Genomic DNA, 26,108 nt, shown 5'->3' on the forward strand with positions numbered 1-26,108 from the left:
CCTAGGGTGCGGTGGAAATGAAGGTAAGTTTTCTCTTTTTAAGTATTTTGGTGTTCTTTAAGCCTAACACAGCCAGTCATTTTGAGTATTTATCATACCATTTAGATGTATAATCACATGCCATTTGCTAAGGGAGTGAATTTCATATTTTTGAAGCATTATAGAAATTTGGATTCATGTGAAACATAGTTCCAAGAGAAATCAAGTTATTGTTTCTTTCTCTTTCTTGCACAAATAGAAAGATGTTTGGGTAGAGCAAAGTGATTATGGTATAGGTGTTGTGCCCTTAATTCCTGACCCTTGACCCCAAGCAAAGTAAGTTTCCAGGCTTTTACCCACCCACTTTTGGAGACAATACTTTGTGGCAGATGGAAGGAATTTCTACTCCCTGTGTATGAGCAAAACCGTTTGGTTTAGTTGGTTTGGGAAGGTTTTAGAAATTTATTGACACACTAATATGTATCAGGGGTGTCTTGTAGTTGTGCTCTTTATTTTGCTCCTGGGGGGAATACCAAATTCATGTACTATGAACAGCTATCAAAAAGCAAGGACAAAAAATAAAGAGAAAAAACTAAAGAGGTTCAAAATAATCAGGATCCAAAGTCCACCTTATGAAGGTGTGCACCTTTAGTAAATACCGAAATGCAGATTTTTTTTTTTTCCCTCACACGCTCTCCGAATCCCTGTCCTCCCCAAAGGGAACAGTCTGTTAATATCTGAATGTCATCTTTCTCCAAGCAATACAGTAATGATTTCTCTCTCAAAGAATAATTTTCTCCTAACTTTTCACTTTGATTTACTATTAGTTCTAGCTTCTTAAGGAAATAGGCCTTCCACAGGGTTACTGTAGGATAGGTCAAGAAAATAATCTTGTATTTTTCATTTGTGATGCCTCATTCTCTATCCACATTAATCAGAAAATAAGGTCATCTTTGGTCAGGTGCTGCTAAATGAGTTTGCAGTGAGACTAGGTCAGGAGTAGGAATTTGGGTGGTATTGCCCAAAGGATTCATTAAAGGCTCTTTTTCCTATGATAATAAACACTTGAACACTACACTTCTACAGACTACTATATCCTGGAAATCTTCAACTGTGATTTTGCTTCTTTACTCAGAGTTACAGAGGTCATTACTTGGGAAAATCAGCTATAGGGTGTCAGATAAGTTATTAGTTTCCTGTATTTAGATCAAACAATGATGATCTAAGCAGCCTAAAAGGAATCAAATGTTGATTTCTTTTTTTTATGATCAATATTTACTACTTAAACTATAAAAGGAAACATGTATCTATTACATACATCCAGTATGTACCTAATCATAGATCACATTTCTCCTAGCTACAAAAAGAAAAGGACAATGTAGGAAATTAATGGCTTTGATGTTTTTTTTTTATTTTTTTAAAATTAAATTCCCATTAGTTCCATTTTAAATTCCAATTTAAAAAAGAAGTGTCTCCTCCTTATCTGATCCTTATCTTTACATTCTTTGTTTCACTGATGCTACTTCACTGGTTTTGTGCTGGAATCTGCCAGGGAAGTCTTCACTAGACTGAATCCTCCTTCTTTGAAAATCTAACAATTTGTATGTTTTAACTTTCGGCTTGTGTCTACATCTTGTATCACTTATCAATCCCGTTGTACGCTTAGGCTACAAATTAGATTTGTCCTTACTCTGTTTGCCACATTTCTAGCTGAGTTTAAACATCACTTTCTCTCTGGTAGGATGCATTGACCTTTTGGCTTGATTAAAGATAAATGCCATTGACTCTCCACTTTTGGAGGCTGAGAGTTTTTCAGAAGCTCACTGGGATTTCTTTATTTATTGCCTAAAAATGAATATTGAATAATACTCATTTCTCTACCATTTTAATGAGATGGGTATGGATTTTTTTTTTTTCTACTGTCAAAGTAATGAGAATGATTGGGGTTGGAGACAGCAACTGTAGCCGAGCAGAAGGGCACCAGGGCTTTCAGATCTTTTTTCACAGGTTTGGTCACAGACCATCGCATCCTAAAGTTTTAGAGTCAAAAGGACATGTAACTGTTTTTGTTTGAATTTGACCAAAGTGGACATTACAAGGACACAAAAAATTCTAAGTACCTGTAAAATATCAGCAGCATTTAAAACACTGTGCTGATTGCAAAGCTTGTTTTATATCATAATGACTAATATGACAGTAATGTGGCTGTCTTGCTAAACTGTGACTGTGTTTGTGTATTTTTCCCTCTTATTTTGTCCCCAGTCGTAAAAATTAAGTGATGTGCAAACACTGCCTAAAGAACAGATGCCACCTATAGATGTTTAAATAGCCTATCTTTGTAACAGTTATGCCTCCATAGCCAATATTTTCTACGTCTATCTTTACTTTCCTCTTTCTTATTGAAGCATTTGCATGTAGAATAAAGAGGATAAGAACACACACAAAAAAAACAAAGGCAGATTTGTTTCTTCTGAGAACATCTGTTCTTGCTTCAAAGCACCCACATGATGTGGCCCATTTTCTCTCAATGCCTGCACAGTTTGCTGTTGTAAAGGCGACTGTTATATCAATCTTAGACCTGAATTTAATGAGATAATGAACAATGGTATCTAATTAGGTGAAATGTAGGAAAAATCCTATTATAATGTATATGCTTTAAATAATATTAAGATGCATACTCCCAAAGAACAGTTAAAATTGAATATAAAATGGTTTATCATAGAATTTTTTCTCCTAAGATTCATTGATCTCATGGCCTCATACCCAATTTTTGGGTACAGTTGGTCCATTTTAAGTTTTTTCATGGAATTCTTAGAACCTTATGAAGTTGCATTGCACTAGGGATATAGGTACATTCTGAAAAAAACCAAAAACCAAAAGCCAATTACCAATTGTATACATTTTAATTAAAAGAAATCATTTTACTTTGGAAGTCTTTATTTTTTAAGAAGGAAATTCCCCCAAACTTCAACTGCTGTCATTTTTTTAAAGCTATCATTATTTTTCTTAAATATTTATTTAATTATTTGGCGGGGTGGTGAGGGAGAGAGAAAGTTCTGAAGCAGACTCCTTGCTGAGTGCCCTGAGTGCAGAGCATAATGAGGCTTGATCCAGGACCCTGAGATTGTGACCTGAGCCAAAATTGAGAGTTGGATTTTTAACTAACTAAGCCACCCAGGTGCCCCATCGTTACTGTTATAACCAGCATTTAATTGCAATACTAATAACTCAAAATTAAAGTGTACAGTTTAAAATTACCTAGTTCAAAAGATATTTACCTGTGATGCCATTTTTTTAATTTTCTTCCCTAAACAATATAAAATATTGTTTTGGAGTCTTAGAGATAGAGGAGGGGGTGGAATGGCCAATGAAAGCTATATAATAAAGCTTTCAAAATTACCTAAATAAAAATGTTTTGATCTTAGTTGATTGTTTCTAAAGAAATAAATACCTGTGTAGACATCAGTTGTTTGGCTAGTGCTCATTAAAGCACCTACTGTGTACTTGGCCCTGTGCTTCCATATGTTAGATCCAAGTGTATTGCGGAATATTTCAGATGCATAATATCATAGGGATGTATTGGTCAGATACACATTTCATCTTTTTTTTCCCAAGTCATTTCCAGAGATAGGGCTTTCTACATAGCGATTGACTAATCCAGGAAGACTTAATGGAGTCTTTCTGCACACACTTAGCTGTTCCCATAGAGAGAGTGAACTTGGTCTAATTTTCTTGTTCAATACAATCTTCTTTGTCTTATAAAGTTACATCTCAGTTCAATGGTGAGCAAAACATGACATTTTCCCCCCATTACTAACCAAATTCTTTCAATGCCTCAGTGTTTATCTTGCTAGCTTTTGCCCCTAAATACTAGAATTCCTTGTTGAACCTGATTTTTTCTTGGTGCATGGTGCACTTGGACATCCTCTTGAGCATCTTGATCATAGATCTTTTGAGACAGCTTGTTTTATTCCTTTATCTGGTGGTACTTTCTCCTGAACATTCTTTTGACTTAAAATTAAGAGTTCAATTTTGGAATTTTACATTATTTCATTTTTTAGATCTTTAGATCTTTTTGGAGAATGATGAACAATGAGAGAAGTCTGGGTCCTCTCACATTCCCTTCAGGAGCATTACGTATCGTGGGGTTTAGACCTCAACATTATTATTGTGGTGGTTACTGTTGTGATTTCTGTGGTTGCTGAATTCTGGTAGAACTGTGGGTTAATGGCAATATCAAGTTAAGTCTATATATTACAGAACTCTTTTCTCATCCAATTGATGGATACTCTATGAAAGTCAGACTGGTGTATTATGCCTAAATGACCAAATGATTCTAAAAATATATGATGAATTTCTTATATCTTGAAGAAATTCATCTAAAATCTATGACTTTGGGAAACAAAATGACAACTGACTACTATTTCTTATAAATGTTCACTTACTGCCCTTGGCATATTAGAATTTTATATCTGTAGACAAAGGAGGGTACTTATTTCTTTCACTGTTTTGCCAATGTCCATTTGAGTTGAGACTTTTGCATTTGAGGACACTTGTGGAATATCCTGTTGCATCAGTAAAACTGGGATGGGCTTTGGTGGAGGGGTGCACGTATGATTCATTGAATGCTGCTGGGTTATATGCACCAGTGTGGCTTTGACAGTTCTGATACCATAATCACTACTTTCAGAATTGATTCTAACTTCGGCACTTATCATCGTCCTTAGGCAAAGGACCTGAGACCCTGTATGCGGGGCAGAAGCTCAATGACAATGAATGGCACACTGTCCGGGTGGTGCGCAGAGGAAAAAGCCTTAAGTTAACTGTGGATGATGATGTGGCTGAGGGTGAGTACAGCTCTACATGGGGAAATTTGTCTCTTTTTGCTCTCATAGCCCTCTTGGCCATTCAGTGAACAAAGTTTTTTTTTTTTTTTTTTTTTTTTTAACACATTCTATTTTGTTTAACAGAAGTCATGTGACATGTTCTCTCTTGACAAGCTCAGGTAAGGCTAAGAAGGTCTTCCTCTGTATTTTCATAATCCTTTTAATTGATCTGTATTATAGAACTTACCCATTACTGTCACTGTATGTTGATGAGTCTCTCTCCTTAGGCATAGAATATGTGTCTGGAGAGTAGATGTAGAGCTCTGTAGCTCTTTTATTATTAATTTATTCAAAAATCACTTATCAATCATCTTCCCAACTGCCAATTTCTTCCCTCAATAAATGACTCACTCTCTAGGGGAAGGAGATGGATAAACCAGAAATTCAGAACATTACAGGTAAAAGTAAGTACTTACATCACTAAAGGCTACTTAGAAGGGCTGAATAATTATTCATTTATTTAATCATTTATTTAATTGTTATTGAGTACCTACCCTGTACTGAGCACTGCTTTAGAAGGCTGAAAATATGGAGGTGAACAAATAAGCAGTCCTTGGCTTGGTGGAGTTCACATTCTAGGAGGACAATGTGTAAATTAATGTATCTATATGTACATAAAAGAATGTTCAAAACTTCACACAAGCAATAACTATTTCAGTGAGACCCTGTTACATATCAGCAGTGTCCTAAGGATGAGGAAGATAAGAAGGAAGCATAAGAGATTATCTGTTTCCTCAAATAATGAACCAATTTAGTCAGTTAGATAGGACCCAGGCATTTGACATAAGAGAAAAAGTATGTAATGAGATTCTAACTGGGTGGGTAACATTGTCATTGTCAGAAGAGAAAATGATCATTTTGGGTTGGAGAAAGCAGGAGTGGCTTATGAAGGCCTTTAGCCAGAATTGGAGGGTTAATTTAATGAGGTCTAGGGTGGAAGAGAGAGGGCATCTTCCATGTTGTTGCCAAATAAGTCTGTACTCTCTAACTTTCCAGAGCAGTGCACATCTGTTATGTAGAACTCTTGTCCATATGGGAGAGAAAAACATGGAGGCAGCATGGAGTATGATGTAGAACATGGTTGGTGTCGGGAAACCTGGGTCCTGATGTTAATTCTCTGCCAGATGTTGGAATAGTCACTTACCATTTCAGGTCCTTGTCATTTGAAGTCCGTGACATAAACTATCTCTAGATTCTTCTATGAATAAGACAGTCAAGTTAGAGTTAGGATCCCTGGGATTTCATACAGTCATTGGAACTTAAATACTTTTTATCATTGGGACAGATAATGATAAACCTTTTTCATCATTTCCTCATTCTTAAACTTAAATTCTATTACTGCTAAAGCCCTGTCTAGCTTAAGGTTTCTGCAGTTTAGGGTTCTGTAATTTAATTTTCTATAAATGAGTCTGAACCTCTATAATTCTGGAGTCTGGAATTATAGCAAGCCATGTATATATGTGTGCAGGTAGGAGTGTGTGTGTGTGTGTTAGAGAGAGAGAGAGAGAGAAGGGAGATAAGGAGAGTCTATGGAGAGAGGAAGAGCAGGAGGCACCTATCCAGTGCCTAGTAGGCATTAGATACTGAGATAGTCACCTTACATGTATCAGCTCCTTAAATCTGCAATTCCCCATTGCCTTGCAAGAAAAGTGTTATTGTCATTTTACCTAAGAGGACATGACACTTAGAAGGAGCTATGTAATTAAGCCCCAAATTCATGTTGGTGTGACATCACCAAATCAGGCTACTTGCTGGACTTCACAATCCATCCTAAGAAAATGATTTGTATTACGATATGGGAAAAATACAATGGAATGCATTAGAGTGACGTGAGGAATCCTCTTTAGTGTAGACTACAACACTCACCCCTCTCTCCTTAAAAATGAAGTCAAACAGAGCCTTAAGTATAAGTACCCCAAACCCTCCAGTTGTATGTATATAGACACCTTCATCGGCGGGAGGTAAGGTTACTGTTCTACATGCCTGAAGGGTAACATAGCTTTAGGTAACAGATGTAAGCAAAGAGCTGTAAAGATAGTTACATGGTTTAGAACCCACAGCTATCCTGAATTAATTATTCAATAAATCCCCGTAGGCTGTTAATGCACGCTGGAGCCTGCACGGCCGCAGTGACAAGTCGCAAATCGCTTTGCTAGCTCCTCTGGGCAGAGCCCTGCAGCCCAGTGATGCTATTCCGGTGATTTGAGCGGTAGCCACTAGATGGTGCCCTCACCCCAATCTCTCTGGACCACGAAACCCTTTTTATTTTTCTCAGGAAATGGCATGCCCTGAAAGCTGTAGTCATAAAGAACTGCAGAACTGAGGATACAGTAATGTGCATTGCCTCCCTTGGCCATTATTCTTTTATAGAAACTTTAGACTAAAGGTAATTAGAAAGTGCGCTTTCTCTTAACCACTAATAATTAAAAAAGCAGGACTATACCGAGGACGGCCCCAGTCATTCAGTAATTTGATATTTGAAATTAATGAAGCTCTTTCATTTTCAACCTTATCCCCTACTTTACTGCTGATGGAAAAGAGCAGCCATAAGGATAAAGAAATCTGGGAGAAGAAAAGAGCTATTTTGCTTATGAGCTACAACCTTGGATTGCTTCTTACAGTGATAATGGGTTTGGGAATTTTAATTTTAGCTCACAGAAGTCATAAAATCAGGCAATGAAACTAAAATACCACACAGTCCTCAGGTTATTAAGTAGTGTCTTATTGGCTTATTTAGTAATCCCTTTCATGCTGTTTAAGGTCCCCTAGGGTGTCAAGTTTTCAGCTAGTTTGTAGAAATGATGCAAAGAATAGGTCACACTCATAAGAAATCAAAAGCAAGGGAAGAAATATTGCTTAGCCTGGTGGTTTTCATTTATTGTAACACAATGTATTCCTGGAAAAGTATTAAGTTCAGTTGACAGTAACGATTGATGGATTGATTGACTGAGCTGGATTTCTATTATCAAGAATAAATTAAAAGAATACTTCACTTGGGTTATGCTACTCAGGATTAGGATCTAATGCTGCATGAACCACCCACTCCACCCAGAGCTTCTTGCTAGTACAGAGATTCATCCCTCTTTTGACTCCTCTGGTTCGTGTTGACTTCTTTCTCTATGACTTACCCTATACAGCAAACATAGCACCAAGCTGTAAAAAGTCATTTTCCAAGGAAAATCTATTCCTCACATTAACAACAACAACAACAACAACAACAAAAACATGATGAAATAGAATGGGGAAATGTTAGGTTAAACAAAATGAAGTGGATTTCTTTATTGCAAGACTTACTAGGAGCCTTTACCACGCTAATACACATTGCTAATCATCAGTAATTACATGTGAAGTGTTTACCTAGTTAATTTGGCTCCAGAACATTTATTATTATTACTGTTACTAGAACAGTTTATAGCATATACTTTTAAAAATGTTTGGCATTGTGGAGAAAAGGATATGCAAGTGGTGGAGCTGAAGATGGTGAGCAAAATGTGTATCCTTTACTGAGACTTGATAAGCCTTCATTTTCTTCTCTCCCCATGTCTGGGAGCCCAGGAAGGTCAAGCTGCCTCCTCTAAGTCTTTCTCATTTCTTTGCTGAGCGTTTCGTGTTGACTAGGAACTTTATATGTAGAAATGGCGATGATCCAAATTCTGACTCTAAAGCAAATCCTTCCTCAGATGTGAGGGACGCTTGCTGTGCTCAGGCCCCTCTGCTAAACATCACAGGACATACAGAAGAGGTGAGAAGTGGTTTCTACTTAAGAAAAAGATTGTGTTCTAGTAAAAGAGTGACAACCAAAGTACAGGAAATTGTTAACACATTTCAGAGAAAGGAAACAAAGAATGATACATAATTAACAGCTAACAATTTAAGCACTAGTCACTGTTCTAAGTAGTTTTTAGGAGCTGATAACATCTAATCCTGAAAACTTCATACCTATTTCACAGATGGGAAACTGAGGCACATACCAGTTACCTTCCCAGCCAGTGCAACCTCAGAGCCTGTATGCTTGTCCAGTATATGCCTGGTAGGAAGTTACAGTTTGAACTTGGACAGATTTTCTATAGATTTCTGTTCTCCACAGACTTTATCACTCTGGTGTGTAAACTGCTGACCATCAGTGAAATATGGAAGTGAATGTGTGAATAGGAGTCCAGGCAACACGGCTGTTCTAGGGAGGGTGTTGGATATATTATGGGTGAATTAGGTGGAATGACGTGCCGGTGCTTGGCCACTGCGAAGGAGTGTGAACCCTTCACAGCAATTTAGTATGTGGAAATTTCGCCATTTAAATTCCCCCCACAATAATGTAAGGAGTAAATCAAGCTTTTTCTCCATTCTGTAGTGTTCAAGAGAAGATGTGGGCTTTGGAACTGAGTACAGCTGGGTTCAATTAGAGTGCTTACCACTCAGCACCTGTATGAACTCTGATCAGATTACTTAACCTCTCTAAGCTAAGTGTCCTTCTCGCTAAAGCAAGATAATGATACCTATTTATTTTGATAATGATGTTTGGTGGTGGCTCTGAAGTGCCTAGCACAGGGCCTGGAACATAAAGAACATTCAGTAGTCATTTCAGCTTTTTTTTTTTTTTTTTATCATCTCTCTCCCAAATTATTCCTCTTCCCTCTGAAAATCAAAAGCGATTTCTATGAAGTAGGTATATATTTGCCCCTTGAATGGAAAGGAGTTTTAGTCTACAGACAGCATTTAGGGGAGATGGGTGGCAAGATCCCCAGTTACTAATATTGATTAGATGATGCACAGATTAATATATATTAATATTATATTAATTATATATTTTTAATATAATTATACACACACACATATATTTGCTTAGTTTGGCACAAGGTTCAAACTTTAAGTAACCTCTTTAATGCTCTCTCCAGGCAATAGCATGCTCTTTTGGGAACCTCCATCCACAGCCAGTGAGTTCCTTTTGTACCTGGTGAAGTAGTTCCTTTTCTAATTTGGCCCCATGTTGCTGCCCCAGCCCCGCCCCAACTTCTAGTTGAGGCTCTGTGACTCATTCTAAAACCTTAAATCAGTCTGTGTCCACGGGCTATGCTCTCAAATTCCATTGTTAATTTATTTTCTCTTCTCTTTCTTCAATCTCTCCTCAATGCACAGCACTGTACATGGTTTTCTTGCTTCATGAAATTCATTTTCTAGTGAGCAGAATTTCCTAACCCCTCAACTCTGGAGGCCAATTTATTTATAATTTTTCTGAAAGCTCCTTGTTGACTTTAAAATAGTCTCTTCAGGTTTCCTTTGGAAATCTAATCTTCACCAGGGATCACCCCCTTATCACTTCTTAGTTCTCCTTGCTGATCTCCTCATCCCCCATCCTTTCCCCCTTTTACTTTTCTTTCTCCTCCTCCTCCTTCTTTTTTAAAATAAGAATTAGCATGGCTTCCAGCATCATCATGATTTAGTTCCTGTGTCCCCATGATGATTGGCTCTGATTTCTGCTCCCCACCCCCAACCAATCATTCTCCAGCTCCAGCCTCAGCCCAGTATGAACAGCTATAACCAAATGGACTACGGATATTTATTTCAGTCACTTCATTGTTCTTGAGCATGTGAATTTAGGTTATGCTAGTTTTTGTTTTCATGATCAGTCCGATTTTCAATACTCAGTTTCAATACTTTTATACAGTTCTCCTAGTTATTCAGTTGTTAGCAGATTTTTGTTCTATTACAATTTTATATTTAAGTTAACCAACACCATTATTTTGTTTCTGCTTATATTAAGAGAATGATTTGTCACTAGTTGTCAAAACACCACATAGAAGCTCATAAAATGTAAATCTGACTTTTGTGCTTATAAACAGTTCTCCACATCAGGTCTGAGTGTGCTCCCAATGAGAGGGCATTAATACTGAGCATCTGAAGGTGAGATCTGATTGAATCTCCCAGATACTGAAGTTTAAGGGATCTGAGAAAATGTAATTCCTTCCTCTCTCACTCTCTCTCTCTTTTTTCCTGCTACATGATTTCTCCACCAATAGAGGAAAAACAAATGCAAGGCTGGTAAAAGTCAAGCATCATTTTTGTTCGTGGTAACACTGATACTGAAAAATGTGCTTAACATCTACCGAATTTCAGAATTGGAATTGCCCACTTGAATGCTAACCAATTCAGGACTTTGGTAGGCATCTCCACTGAAGCAAGGCTTGTTCGTTCCTCTAACACCCATACTGTGGGCGTGTGGGGTACACTGGGTGTTTCTTGAAGGCACCTTGCTTCCCTGGGGGAAATTGGAAGTGCAGGGGCTGAGCTATGGAAATACAGTTTCCCTGTAGATTTCCTTTAGTCTTCTGGATTATGTTGCTCCTTTTCCTCTGAAAGGCTGTAACAGAGGGAGTAAAGAAATGCTAGGAGTGTCTTGCTAGTGGAGTTTCTTCAATGTGGAGGGTAAGGGCAAGAGAAGGCAGGAGGAGGGACTTTTTCCCCTCTTCCTTCACCATTGGAAGCAATGTTAAATTTTGGTGATTTGTCTATATAAATGTTGGAGGAGCCACCTAATGCTGTGTTCCTTGACTTTGTAATTAAAATTTCCATTCGCTTTTTTTTTTCCCATTCCCATTTCCCACTTTTGTATTTCTTTCAAGCCCCCTTCATTACCCCTGCCCCAGTCACTCACTTCTTCTATGTAAGCCAGGTAATGAAAGGTCTACTAGTTTATTTGTATCAGCTGGAGATCTTTTAGTTGCAAATGTCAGACACCCAACTTAAATGCTTGAAGCAGAAAAGGGAACCTATGTCATATAGTTTTTAAAAGTCTGGCTTTGGCTGTCAAATCTAGACTTTCAAAAGGCATCATCCTAGAGAAACTGTTTCTCTTCATTTTGTGGTTGGCTTTCTGGGTTGGCTGTCTGGTCAGGCAACCCCAAGCTCTCTGGCTATCACATGACCTCCAGCAGCTCTGGGCTTTCTTCTTATCTCTTCAAAAAGCCTTGTTTACAAAGAATTCCTCTTAGGTGTTCTAGCAAAAGCCCTGGAGCTGAATATTACTAGACTTAATTACCCAATAACTACTGAATACTCCAGTTTATGTTGCTGCTAATCCCTTGGCTCTAAGGGTGGTCTCTAGACTAGCTGCATAAGCATCACCTTGGAATTTCTTAGAAATGTATATTCTTAGGCCACACTCTAGACTTTTGAATGATAAACTCTGAGGCTGGAGCCCAGGGAACTGTATATTAAGAAGCCCTCCATATGATTCAGAGGTATGCTAGAGTTTGCAGACCACCTTGTTAGTCCATAGACCGTGCTGTATGGCTAGGAGGATAAAATATATTGAGTGGTCCAGCTTGAGTAGGCTGATTACTTTAAGAGCTGGGTTAGGGTCAGCTTCATCCAGCCCAGATGGTTTTAAGGTGAGGTGTGGAGGGTAGCTTCCCAAAGGGGGAAATTAGAGGTGTAATCAGAAAAAGCAGTAGTTGCTGATCAGAAAAAATTAACACGTGTTCTACAATACAATCTTTCCACAAGTACTACGTGGTGAATTATTACATCAAGAAATATTTGGTAGTGAATGCCTAATGCTTGTTTGTTGTATCTTTACCAGGTTTTAGGCAATAAAGACTTTTCTTTATGCGTTTGTATCCAATTATTTCCTGAATGGAGAAAACAAATCATTTTATCTTTTAACTTGAGCTATCTGTGCTCTCACATTTTCCTGTATATGATGGAACATTCTGAGCAGCTGCATGAGAGCATGAGCTACAAGGCATATAATTCAGCCTGGGCCAGGAATCAGCTCTCTCACTGAGGTCACCTGGCTGTATACTATATTGAATATCTTGTTTTCTGGAACAGAATATTTTGTGTGGCAACCTAAAAGATATAGTAAAGATGCTGTGAAAAAACATGATGACTTGTTTGTATCTCATCTGTGATGTTCATAGGTACGATGGTGGGGGACCATACCCGCTTGGAATTCCACAATATCGAAACTGGAATCATGACTGAGAAACGTTACATCTCCGTTGTCCCATCCAGTTTCATTGGCCACTTGCAGAGCCTCATGTTCAACGGCCTGCTCTACATAGACCTGTGCAAAAATGGCGACATTGATTACTGTGAGTTGAAGGCTCGTTTTGGACTGAGGAACATTATTGCTGACCCTGTCACCTTCAAGACCAAGAGCAGTTACCTGAGCCTGGCCACTCTTCAGGCCTACACGTCCATGCACCTCTTCTTCCAGTTCAAGACCACCTCAGCAGATGGCTTCATTCTCTTCAATAGTGGTGATGGCAATGACTTCATTGCAGTCGAACTGGTCAAGGGGTAAGTGGAAGAGATCACATGGTTTATGTCAGGTATCTAAGCTCAAGCCCTACATAAAATATGGACATGAAATAAAAATATCCATTTCTGCTCCCACTCTCTAGACCCAATATATACTCTGATCATCACTGATTAAAAATAAGCTATGGTGGGATGCTTAGGTGGCTCAGCAGTTGAGTACCTGCCTTCTATCCAGGGCATGATCCTGGAGTCCCAGGATCGAGACCCGCATCAGACTTCCTGCAGGGAGCCTGCTTCTCTCTCTGTCTGTGTCTCTGCCTCTCTCTGTGTGTCTCTCATGAATAAATAAATAAAATCTTAAAAAAAAAAAAAAGCTATGGAATGGTTAGGGCCAGTAGGAAGAGAAATTCATTAATTTAAAGATCTTCCACTAACTCAATACTATCAGACTTTTTACCATGAAATACGGTCCTTTAAACCTCTAGGAAAAAAACTTATTTTTGCAAAAGGAGGATATAGGGTATATATCCTATATGCAGTGCTCTTGGGCAGTGCTCTGCAACCACCGCATCTATAGGAGGAAATGAAATATAGATATTTTCAGCATATTGCCATTAGCCCATATATGGAAAGCTGTTCTTTTTGCAAGGTATTTCACTACCATGTGTTGGAAAATAGTCAAAACAAAAACAAAAGAAAACTCAAAACACAGATTCACGATTGACTGAATTTAAATACCGCCCCCTAGTGTTCTGAGGTGTACTGCCTATACTACTTTGTGGCTTTGGATTTTTAGATGATGTTAAAGAAGTAAACCTTGTCAGTGTGGAATAAAAGTGAGGTCTGATAGAATAGGCTGTGATTCTTCTTATGATATTAAGTGAAGCTTTAAATATTCCTCCATGATGCCAGGTTTGCATGGGGGATGTGAAGCCCTCAGTGCCTATTATATACATGTTGCCATTAAACCATTTTAGGGACTCTCAACTTATGAGGTGGTTTATATTTCTCACAGGTATATACACTACGTATTTGACCTTGGGAATGGTCCCAACGTGATCAAAGGCAACAGTGATCGCCCCCTGAATGACAACCAGTGGCACAACGTCGTCATCACCCGAGACAACAGTAACACCCATAGCTTGAAAGTGGACACTAAAGTCGTCACCCAAGTTATCAATGGTGCCAAAAATCTGGATTTGAAAGGTAAACCTTGTAAAGACGTTTAACCTTTTTAGAGCATTTCTTTTTTTTGAAAGATTTATTTATTTATCTTAGAGAGAAATGTGTAAGTGAGGGGAGAGCAGAGAGAGAGACCGTCAAGCAGACTCCCTGATGAACATGGAGTCTGGCACCATGCTCAATCTCATGACCTTGAGATTGTGACTCTGAGATCATGACCCTGATCACGAACTGAAACCAAGAGTCGGACTTTTAACCGACTGAGCCACCCAGGCGCCTTTAGAGAATTTCTTATAATCAAAAGGCTATTTGCAGAGGCAAACTACAGGTTAGAAGTGCCATGCATTTTTGATACATTATGCATATTCTATTTTAACAACATTAAATTATACCAAAATGTGGTTTTTACTTAAACCACTCCTCAAAGGATGGTTCATTTTCTCTGTAAACCTCAGGCATGTGGGGGCTGAGCATGAGGTGATAAATATCAAAATGGGGAGGTGTCTTTTAACAGAGGAAATGGTATAGGTTTTGGAATCTCAGCTGAATCACTTACTGCCTGGGTGACTTTGGTAAAATCTCTTAGCCTTGTTCAGCTTCTGTATACTTTTTTGCAAAATGAGGACAATAATTGTTACTACCTTTATGAGCCGTTATGAGTTTTGATGGTATAATGTCTATAAAATCTTCAGCCTATTATTGGTAACAAGCACATAAAAAGCAGTCAGTAAATGGTTGTTTTGCTGAAAATCTTGTTAATCTTTACTTCATCATAAAATGGGAACAATACCTACCTTATGGACTGAATATGGTGATTGAAATTTGTGAGATGGCATATAGAAAATGAATGACATAAGCAATGTGAGTTACTTCTTTCTACACTGTAGAAACTCTGGCAGTTAGTTGTTTACGCTATTCCCCTCCCCCCCAGCTCTACCACCATTACCTAAGAAGTAGTCTAATGCGCATTGGCTCTCATTGACATGGTTTCAGTACTCTTTACTCACATTTGCTTTTGCTACTTGCTTTTCTTTCCAGGTGATCTCTACATGGCAGGTCTGGCCCAAGGCATGTACAGCAACCTTCCAAAGTTGGTGGCTTCCCGGGATGGCTTTCAGGGCTGTCTGGCCTCAGTAGATTTGAATGGGCGCCTGCCAGACCTCATCAACGATGCCCTCCATCGGAGTGGACAGATCGAGCGTGGCTGTGAAGGTACAACCTTTTCTCTTTTTAAGCTACAGCCTCGTCGCCAGCACCAAACCTCTTTGCTGCCTCTGCCCATGTCTCCTTACTTGGTTTACCAGTCCTCTCTCCTATTTGCCATCTGATATTGCATCATCATTGGTGTCCTCCTGTCCCTGGCTCAGTAGGTCAAGACATGGGCCACAGACTCTGGGAATGTATGCTGGCAGATGTCTTCCCTGTGTCACATACTTGACAGGAGAGAACCTTCCATGGCATTGACATCAGACTCTTCCTGACTTGTACCTTTGCTTCCAGCATGACTGAAAGGGCAATAAGTGTTTTTATTTATATTTTTATACATTAGGGAGGTATACCAGAGACTTTTATATGGGTGTCACCATTAACAAAATGTTTCTAATAACTACTGTATCATTTAATGCAAACTGAGCAGAAGGTAGGAAAATGATGTCAGAATGCCATGATGAAGGAAGGGAACTAACATTTATTGAGTACTTGCTAGATGTCAGGCATTCTTAGGCAGTTCGTTAGTGTGATGTCATAGAACAGCATGAGTGTTGCTGCTAGAAAGACTTGGATTTAGATCCAGGTAGTAACTCTTGTTCACGTGTGACATTTGGCAGGTTATTTAACCTCTCTGAGCTCTATCATCCTCAAATGCAAAGTGGGGCAATAAAACTTGCCTTGGAAGGTAAGATATCTGAATCAGAGCTATATGTAAAATGCCTGGTACATGCATAGTAGGTACTCAATAAACAGTAAGATTATCATTTACAAATAGTATCTCATGTGAGACATCTAATAACATCGCATGCCCATCAGTGCAGCACAACAAACCATGCTCAGCCTGTTTCTGCAGATCATCTACTATCTCTTAAGATATTAATGGAATTTTACAGGTCTTCCAGAGTCCACTTTTTTACAACAAAAACATTCTAGTTTAACCAGCAGAAGGCAGCATTGAACATTTTTCAGACTTCCCCAAAGGCCTTGGGTAGACCTTACCTAATTCGAAAGTCAAAATAGTCAAAAAGGTGCCCCTTACCTAATTCGAAAGTCAAAAATGTCTGACTAGTCAGCAGGGTCTATGTATTCTTTTGTCTGGTTGAGCTTCATGGTCCTATGTGCAATATATGTGTTACATTTTTTTCTATCTCAGTGATTTATTTACTGCATCAAACCTGTTCACTCATCTCCTAAGTATTTAACTTTGTGTATTGCTCTTCTTCTTAACCAGCTTTAACCTGGGTTCAGTTGCCACATTTTTTTTAAAGGTTTTATTTATTTATTCATCACACACACATATACACACACATACACACACACAGGCAGAGAGAGAAGTAGGCCCCATGCAGGGAGCCCGACGTGGGACTCCAGGATCATGCCCTGGGCTGAAGGCGGCACTAAACTGCTGAGCCACCCAGGCTGCCCCAGTTGCCACATTTTTATAAAGTCTTCCTGTCAGCTTCACAAGCTGATTTGCAGTATGGAAGTCATTTCCCTTTGCCCAAGAGTCAGCTTCCCATGTGGACTAGTTAATAAGACTGGTTGTTCCCATAACCCATTCCAGTTTTCCTGTAGCCAGGAATATCTCTTATATCCAGTGGGCAAGTTATGGTCTTGGTACATGAGAGGACAGGGCCATGCACTTAAAGTAGTCATGTGGCTTTCTTCTCCTGAAAATGCGGTGTCATTCAAATCAAGAATTTTTGTCTCCTTGGCTTGCTCTTACTTCTTTCAGGCATTAAGGACAATGCTGAGATAAATGTAACATTTGGGAATTAAGTTGAATACCTTAGTTTCAAAGATTGTGGAATGACAGAAGTTCCAGTTATCTTTCAATAATTAATCATATTGAGTTAAAACATAAAAGCACACATTAAAAAGCATAAGGTACTCTTCAGATGTTAAATATTCTTATCATGCCATCGGTTCTTCAGATTTACAAGTTAATAGGAATCATCCATTTAACTCTATAGCAATGTTGCTTGATAGAAATATAATATGAGTCACATACGTAATTTTCAATTTCCTAGTAAACTAGCTACATGTAAAAAAGATATAAAGTAACAGGTGAAGTTTTTATTTTATGTTTTTATTGAACTTAATCCAGTATATCCTAAATATTATCATTTCAACATGCAATGATATCAAATTATTAATAAAACATCTTACAATCTTTTTTCACATTGAGCCTTCAAAACTGAGTTTGTATTTTATATTTGTATCACATCTCAAGTCAGACTATATATCTTTCAAGTGCTCAGTAGCTACATGTGTCTGTGGCCTACTGTTCCTGAAGCAGAATTCTAGAGAGTACAAAAAATTGAGGTGTAAGGAGAAAAAACTGCTGTATTGGATTAAAAGGAAGTCTAAACTAACTTTTAGAAGAGTAGATTAAAGGGTCTCGAGTATAAGGGGGGGATGATGGAGTCCACTTAAGAGAACTTGAAGAGAAGCAGTGAGAGCATTAGCACAAGGAAATTACCCATCAAATTGGGGAAAATGTTCCCATCCCTACCTCCATCTCTGTGGGCAGTTTGGTGTGACTCATCACATGCATTACAGTGGGGCCCGACCTTCCTCTGACTATGGGTGATTGTTCAGCACCGGATATTGTGACTTGATGCTTCTACCATCTGAATCTATGGCAAGTCCCATGAGCCTAATAACCCTGCACTCTATTGCCATGGAGATAATTGCGATGATTACCCACGGAGCATTATGACCGCCCCATTGGGTGGGATGAAGTGGAGGATGAGTGAGGAGAGAAGAAGGTCCTTGTTTATTGTACACAGATGACTTGGATAATTAGCCTAAGTGGCCAGGAAAAATGGCCAAAAAGTGGGTTAAGGCATAAATTACTGTCATTGGAAGTTTACACCATGTGAATAAGCCCTTATAAGAGATCCCGGGAGCCTTTTAGGGCACTGTGGAAATGAAGCTAAAGTAGATGGTGGGGAGGGAAATGAACATAGACTACAAACAGGTGTCCTTCTCATTCTGAATCTCTGTACAAAGCATGAACCCTCAAAAAGGCCTTTGAGTATTGTGCAGCATGGAAATCCTAGGAAATAGAATATACTTCCTGATTTAACATTTCTATATATAGAAAATTAAACAGGTAGGGGATGAGGATTTGTTACTAAAAACTAGGAGCTGCATCTCTTTGAGATGGTAAATATGTTCTGTTCTCGCTACCTGGGATACTCAGGCCAGGTTGTAGTCAATGTTCTTGTCAAAGTCATTGATGATGATATTTCAAGATCCCTAAGTAGTAAATGTACTACTTTCCCTATTATAGCCAAGGGCAAATAATTATTTTAAAAACACATTAATCCACTACTCTGTCTCCTAATTGTTTATACTAAGAAAGAAAAATATCTCAAACTATGTTTTGATTTTTATGCAGAGTATAATAGTTCAGAAATTAAGAACAATTTCTGGGCAATCTAGCCAACATCTAGCTGTGACTTGCAGCCTCTCAGTTTGGGCTAGGAATTTTGAAATAATGCCTGGTTCTATTCTCAGCTGGTAAATACCTCTATCTTGAGACCAGCTTTGCTGTAGAGACCAAGGCATGCATTGGCTGGAAATGTGATTCCACAATTGCAAATGGTAAACATCTGAGAGAAACACACGTGCTTCATTTTGAGACTGGCATGAATCAATAAAAAGGACATTGACTTGGTGCCTTTTAGCTCGTAGCCATTTGGGTTTGGCTATATTCTTACAAATCAAACAAATTTGAGCTCTTTGGAGTTCTCAAATCACCTTGATGCGCATGCCCAGGTCCAGTGCCACATTCCCTGGTGGCATTTGCAGGGGGTTACATGGAGTGTTCCCAAGCACCTCTTCCATACTTAACTCCTAGGTGTTCAGAACTATTTTTGTGGGCTTGGTCTGGTTGTGCACATGTGTCTTTCAGTCTGGCCACACATTACCCTTATTTCTTGATTTCTATCCTGACTCATGGAGAATCATTTTTCTGGACCATATGCCTTGGGGTTGGCTGTGTGGATGTGGGAAGGCTCTTGTTACCACTGCTTGTGCTTTGTCAAGTCCGGTGTTTTTCTGCCCCTGCTCTGCTGATGTGGCTCTAATGAGACCTGCTCTGTCCTGGTCTGTGCATCCCCCATTTGTGCTGTCTCTGGAGAACCTATAGAGCATTTTAATTGTCTGTCTGAGTGATGTTGTTTATGCCAACTGTTATTTTCATTTCTGTAATGTTACCCTGGTTTACTCTACCTCTTACTAACCTCTGGTTATTGTTTTCGCCTTTCCTATTCTTTTGCTAACAAAGTTGCGTTGACCAAAGCTGACCTGCAAGGTAGAGAAGGTTCTTGTTCCCATTACCACTTTGGACTGAAAGATGGCCTGTGTAACCCTTGGTATCTTTTCTTTAAGGGCCTTCAAGCTGTCACACCTCTTGGACAGCATCGGTTTTGGGGAGGGGGCTGAACCCTGTGTTCTTCAGAAACAGAGGCAGAAAACCCATATCACTGAATGCAAAATAACAAATGCAAGACGTTTTAGGGATGGGAACATGATTCCATCTTAGGGGGACTAAAGAGGCTTGACAGCATCCTATAAGGTGACTCATCTTCACAAGCATATCAATCCACTTCTGCAAATGGTTAATACCTCTCCAAGTGGTTGCTTTGGATGGGTTAGCTCTTTTTAATTTATTCACCATAGATGAAGGCAACACTTGGAAAGAGAAAAAGAAAAAATAAAAAGCCACTTGAGTTCTTAATTTATTATTTTCTGGATCAGGGAGGTCATTTCTCAGGACTTTTGAGTGCTTGGGCCTTGTGAAAGAGAATGCCATTTTCTCTTAACTCATTTTAAAGAAATATTTTTAGGCATTTGGGAGATATTAATGTCATTAAAATGTTCTAGAGATTTATGTTTCCTATCAAGGATTTTGGTTGAGCACTTTAATTTCCTGTTTTGTGATCTAAAGGAAAAAGTACTCTTGGGGAAGAAGAGAATCTGTCTGTTTTATCCTGAATACCCTTTAAAATGCCTGCATGTTAGATGTCAGTGAATATGTACCACAGACACTACTTCTACCATTCAAAGAAGAACCATCCAAAGTCTGTAATGGGCCACTGGTCCTATTGTGTCAGGCTACTTAGAATAGCAAATGAAGAAGGCATTTTAGGCATCTTTTGGCTAATAGGCCAGCAGAGGGTTGAGTTTTGGATGGCTTCTGCGAGTTTGCAAGCAGCAAAGTGGCTAAGACCAAGGTAGTTTTAAAAACACTGCTTTTCAGCTAAAAGATAATTTACTTTGCTGCAACTTACTATATGTCATGTGGGTCCATGCCTTGGGTAGACATCAATCAAATGAGGTCTCTCCCTAGCTATTTTCCTGAAAGTTTTTTCTCCATTCCTTCTTAGCAGAGTCACATATATGCTGATGTAATAATAAAATTAATGAAAGTTTAATTAATGAAATGAAAATTTCATAATAAAATTAATGAAAAGAACAGACACTGGATTAGTATTTTTAAGTCCGAGGTAGTTGTATAACAGCTTTCAATTTCTTTCTTTCTTTCTTTCTTTCTTTCTTTCTTTCTTTCTTTCTTTCTTTCTTTCTTTCTTTCTTTCTTCTTTCTTTCTTTCTTTCTTTCTTTCTTTCTTTCTTTCTTTCTTTCTTTCTTTCTTTTTTTCTTTCTATTTCAAAGAATGTAAGGAGATTTTCAGTAATACTGAAGGCTGTTGTTTTTCAGACACTCTGCTCAATTTACAAAATAGGTCTACTTCATAATATTCTGTAACTGGTGGGGGTTGGGGGGCAGGATTTGACTTATAAGAAGAGACAATACAAGGATATCAAAGCTTGCTATGATCAGATTTATTAGATAAAACTAGAGAACTACATCTCCTCCTAGACTTTATTCTGCATGGTAAGAATTATGTGGATTTTGAATCCCTAGAACCTAGCCCAGTCCTTTTTACATAGGGGCTCCCCATGCACTAAAATGATCTTAAAGTTATTATCCAAAGGAAAAATGGTTTGTGGGAATAATACAAAGAACTTGTTAATCTCTATGCCTATTGTAAATTATTATCCAGAGTATAGTATAGATTTAAGAACATAATAGTTTGGAATATCTTAACTTTGCCATTTATAGAACCAACGAATCATCAGTATGATTTTTACGTTATTACCTCCTTGACCCAAACTCTCTTCCACTCTTATAATGACTAGACAGTCTCTTTGTGATAGGAGCTTTTATTTGTAATTATTTTGGGTCATCTTACTCTTTCCCCATTTTGTGGCAAAAAAACCTTTACGATTCAAATTCCTTTACTTTTTTTTCTCCTGACATTGGGATTCGGACCATTACTCATGCTACCTTTTTCAGCTACAACCTGTGGGCACAGATGTACTAATTACCAATAAGTGTGAGGGACAGTAAAAACATATGACAGAGAAATGAGACAGTTTGAAATGTAAAGGTAAATGGTATTCAGAAGGAGGTATAATATTGGGGTCTGGGAAGTGGCCTGATGAGTCTGGACAAGTCAACAGCTTGAATCCTCTTATCATTGTGTTTGGGTAGTGGGGATTGATTGAGTAATCCCATTAATTGATTGATGCTTCTCCAGTGATTGTGTTGTTCAGTTTTAATGGGAACTCAGTTACTCCTGTGTATCAGGCACTCAGTGAGCCACTGGGATTGCAGGTGTGATACAGTCTGACATCACAAGTTGGCAGGGGATCAGCCAGTATGGACAATGCAGCATCAACCTTGCTTTTCTAGAATGGAGAAGGAGCATGCTGTGTGAGCAGGGAGGATGGCTGTTGGACTGTGTGGAGTGGTCATGGTAGGTACTCAGCAGATATTTCTCAGGCAGATTTTGAGCTGAGTCAGAAGGATAACATATTTGAGGTGCATGAGAAGTGAAAGCATATGTGAGAGCTTGGCTAGTTTCAGGACCAACACAAAGCTCAGTTTGGTTAGAATCATATGCATATGAGGGGGACTTGGTCAAAGATGAAGCTGTAGCAGTAGGATGGAGGCCAGCCATGACTGACTACTCATGTGAGGAGTTGGATATTAAACCTAAGGGCACTGTGAGGTGGACAGCTTCTCATTTTATGACGATCACTCTGATGCCAGGTGGAGAATGGATAAGAAGGAAAGGAACTAGAAACAGAGAACAGAGTTAGGAGGGAAGTAGCATATTCCAAGGTTGAGGGAAGAAGCTTAAGCCTGATACCTGTTTCTTTAGGTGGCTAAGAAGGTAAACATGTCTCCTTCCCAGATGAGACCTTTGAAGAATGAAGAAGAAAATGAGCTTTTTCTCCTGATTGATTCCCTTCCATCCCAACTTTGTTACTCTGTTTCATGTAGCAGATACTTTTACACATGATGATGGAAAGTGTCAAGGAAAAACTTCATTGATGGTCCTAGGTCAGGCCAGATTCTGTATCCCTGCAGGTTAGGAGTGAGAGTAGATGCTCCCTTGAGACAGGCGGGATGTGTTGCATTCCTGAGGAATACAGTCCCTTGAATCTCAGGGTCCCTTGAATAGAGTGACAGTATCTAGGGACCTTTTGGAAGTGATTTTTAATTCCTTTTTAGTGTAAGAGAGGTATTCTTAGAGAGATCCCCTAAAGCTGTCCAATAAGAAAGGAGCTATACAACTATCAGACAAACATTGTTTGACATGTTGAGAGTGAAGCAAATGAGTTATGAACTATAAGAAATAAAATAATAGCTTTTTATGGGGTTAGATAATTAGTAAGGATATGTTCTCCCCACTTTCCACTATAATTCCCCTTAACAAGTTCTATTTTTGGAGTTGAATAGGTTATTTTCTAGAAATATGATTTGTTCTTCTGCCCAGATAGTGGGCAGATGGAGTAGAGGATGGGTAGGGAAACCAGGGATCAATTGAATCTGATTCTAAGTGCTTTGTATTTTGAGGAAGTCAATGAATATATTGGGTTTGGATACCTTAAAAACCTGAAGATCCTTTCAAGTAATTTTAGATGAGAGTTGCCATCAAACTCTTCTAAGGGGGATTTCATTCTGCAACTTTTTTTTTTTTTTAACCATGAAGAATATAGTTTCTCACTTAATTTTCTCCAAAGCTAAGGGCTTTATCACATTTTTCATTGTATTTTATGTAATAGAATGTAGTATTTGACCTAGTGAAATCAGTCTCTCAGAGATGATTTGCAGTATGGGAAATAAGAAGAGATAAGTATTAAATAGAACTTTCCAAAGGTTCTTGCCTTTTGCCCCTTAGCATTGTATGACAAAGGCTTCTTACAAGAGAGCTGTACTGTTGTGACTTACTACCTTAATGTGTCTTGTTTCTGGACTCCTGACCAACTATACTCCCAACTAAAATGGAGAGAACTTGATTTTCTTCCCCAGCAGATTTGATAATACCCTTCATTGAGGCTTTACTTAGTGTAGGCCCACGCTGAGGAATTGGTATATTGTGTCTTCATCATGACCATGACCTTGCGACTTCAAGATGACTTTATAGGCTTTATGTATGTTATCTCATTTAATCCTAACATCATGTGAGGTAGCAACAATTTCTATCCCCATTATACAGATGGGAAAACTCAGGTTTAGAGAATTTAAGTGGCTAACCCAGGATCAAATTGCTAGTGAGTGAAAAAGCTGAGTTTTAAAGCCTATGACCTCTTCCCTACTGTCCCATATGGTGTGAGGGTGAATTTATCTCTTTCCAAAGCAGAGGCACTACACAGATGACCAGACGGTATTTGAGAATATCCTCTAGCTGACTTTATGGTAGATGGTGTTTATGTCAATACTATTTCAATAAGTTCTAGATGATAGTTGCAGTAATGTTCTTTAAAACAAAATATTTTTAGATTAGCTATCCTTTCATTGAGCTTGCTCTTTGAAACCTCTTCTCTCTTTTTTAAAAATGCCCTCTACTTATCCCAACAGACTAGTACATCAGTGCTGAAAAAGAAGGAAAATCAGAACATGAGGCCTCAGTTTACATTTTCTGAGGCAGCACTGACTTTGTGATGATTTATTCATGATTTTTAAAAGAAAAGATGATCTAATCATTTGATCTTTATGATTCAGGCACCAGGGTTAAGCAAGATGTTATGATGCTAGCCATTCTCTCATATCCGCAAATACCCTAACAAAGGCAGGCATTTGCTACCATCCCTCCATTGTCATGGAAGTGTTATGTTGAGTAAATTGCTTTACTCATAAAGTGTGAGTACTTCATCTTTCATTGAGCATCACGGGGAGTGCTGTACTAGAGCTTGTATTAGCCCAGGAATTTTCAGGAATTTTGCAAGCCCGTTAACATCATATAACATATTTTAGCTTGAAATTGGCCACGGTGGGAGTATTTTACACTATGGAAGTCAGGTTAGAGAAATGCTACAAATCAGGGCTTTTTTGTTGTTCTGGTTGTTAAATATTTACCTGCACAGAATTGATCAAAGTTCATTGGAGATAAAGACCTCATAAGAGGATCTTGGTTTCAAGCAATTCCCATGCCCATCTTGACTTATTTTATACTCAGTATTTGATGAGAGGGGTGGAGCGATTGAGGAGAATAGCGGTGTTATTGAAACTGTCCGAGTGTCTCCAGAATATTGGATTTTGTTACTAGTCTTTTTCACTCATTATCCTAAGGGAGGGACTTTTTTTGAACCTTCATCTGAGAGGAGGAAACCATAAACACCTAAGCATACTTGCTAGGAGCAATTTTGATGTCTTTCTGAGCATTTAGAAGGCATAGGTCTTGCTTTCAAGACAAAAAAAAAGTAAAACATTGGGAATTCAGCTGCTCTTAGGTCTTTCTGCCAATGAAATTGCTTTAAAAGATTTTATTTATTTATCTTATTTGAGAGAGGGAGAGAGTGTATGTGTGGGTGGGGGGAGGGACTGAGGACGAGAGAATCTCCAACTGACTCCTTGCTGAGCAGGGAGCTGAGCAGTACATGAGGCTCGATTTCAGGACTCTGAGACCATGATTTGAGCTAAAACCAAGAGTGGGACACTTAACCAACTGCCACCCAGGCACCCCTGCCAATGAAATTTTATAATAATATTTAGGACCCTGTTCTCTGGCTTTGTTTAATCTTCTGTAAAATGGGAACTAGAAGATTCACTTCTCAGTTGGCTCTATATGAAGGACACTTGACACATTTAAAGGTCATTGCTTTCTTATTTTAAAATTAAATAGAAGTGAATTGGGTTTCTGGCAATTAAAAGGGACATATCTTATGTTGTCTGTAAATGGCTGTCTTCAGAAAAGCCAAAAGGACCCCAACACTATAAATGTAGAATTATTCTGAGAGCTACAGAGATCTTTGCTGCAGAGACCAAGACATATGTGCAGCTAACTAAGCAGGCTATCCCTAATGTCACAGGCACTGTCTGTGAAGCCTCAACATTTAAATCCTTATATTATAGCAGTGGAGACTATAGATAGCTCAGGAAGTTGATAAGAGTCTTGCATACATATGTACACACACAAATACATATATCTATATGTATTCATTCTCCTTTTTCTATTTTTTTCTTCCTTACCACTCCATTACTGCTCTTCCTCTATGAAACAATGTAAA

General features: G+C 38.5%; 1 protein-coding gene and 1 long non-coding RNA gene across 29 annotated transcripts in view; one reads left to right on the forward strand and one right to left on the reverse strand.

Annotated features, from left to right (window-relative positions):
* NRXN3 (neurexin 3) overlaps window positions 1-26,108 on the forward strand; it is a 1,532,396-nt gene that overhangs the window by 721,204 nt on the left and 785,084 nt on the right. For all 23 annotated transcript variants that reach the window (XR_005363605.1, XR_005363606.1, XM_038545444.1 and 20 more), the window contains 4 exons: window positions 4,707-4,826; window positions 12,782-13,163; window positions 14,140-14,330; window positions 15,345-15,518. Coding sequence is in view for 21 of the 23 variants with exons in the window: in XM_038545444.1 (XP_038401372.1) it covers window positions 4,707-4,826; window positions 12,782-13,163; window positions 14,140-14,330; window positions 15,345-15,518 (867 nt within the window). In the remaining 2 variants the exon portion in view is untranslated. The remainder of the gene's footprint in view (window positions 1-4,706; window positions 4,827-12,781; window positions 13,164-14,139; window positions 14,331-15,344; window positions 15,519-26,108) is intronic.
* LOC119872912 lies at window positions 1,379-18,168 on the reverse strand. 6 transcript variants are annotated; one of them, XR_005363608.1, is made up of 8 exons: window positions 18,031-18,168; window positions 15,314-15,811; window positions 13,030-13,152; window positions 12,804-12,927; window positions 6,010-6,063; window positions 5,360-5,440; window positions 5,053-5,219; window positions 1,379-2,557 (listed from the first exon to the last, which is right to left on the reverse strand). It is a non-coding gene; the product is annotated as an uncharacterized LOC119872912 (long non-coding RNA). The 6 variants fall into 6 exon arrangements; XR_005363609.1 differs by lacking the exon at window positions 6,010-6,063; XR_005363612.1 differs by lacking the exons at window positions 1,379-2,557; window positions 5,053-5,219; window positions 5,360-5,440; window positions 6,010-6,063 and adding an exon at window positions 6,070-8,577.

This window comes from Canis lupus, chromosome 8 (assembly GCF_011100685.1).
Source record: "Canis lupus familiaris isolate Mischka breed German Shepherd chromosome 8, alternate assembly UU_Cfam_GSD_1.0, whole genome shotgun sequence".
Taxonomy (NCBI): domain Eukaryota; kingdom Metazoa; phylum Chordata; class Mammalia; order Carnivora; family Canidae; genus Canis; species Canis lupus.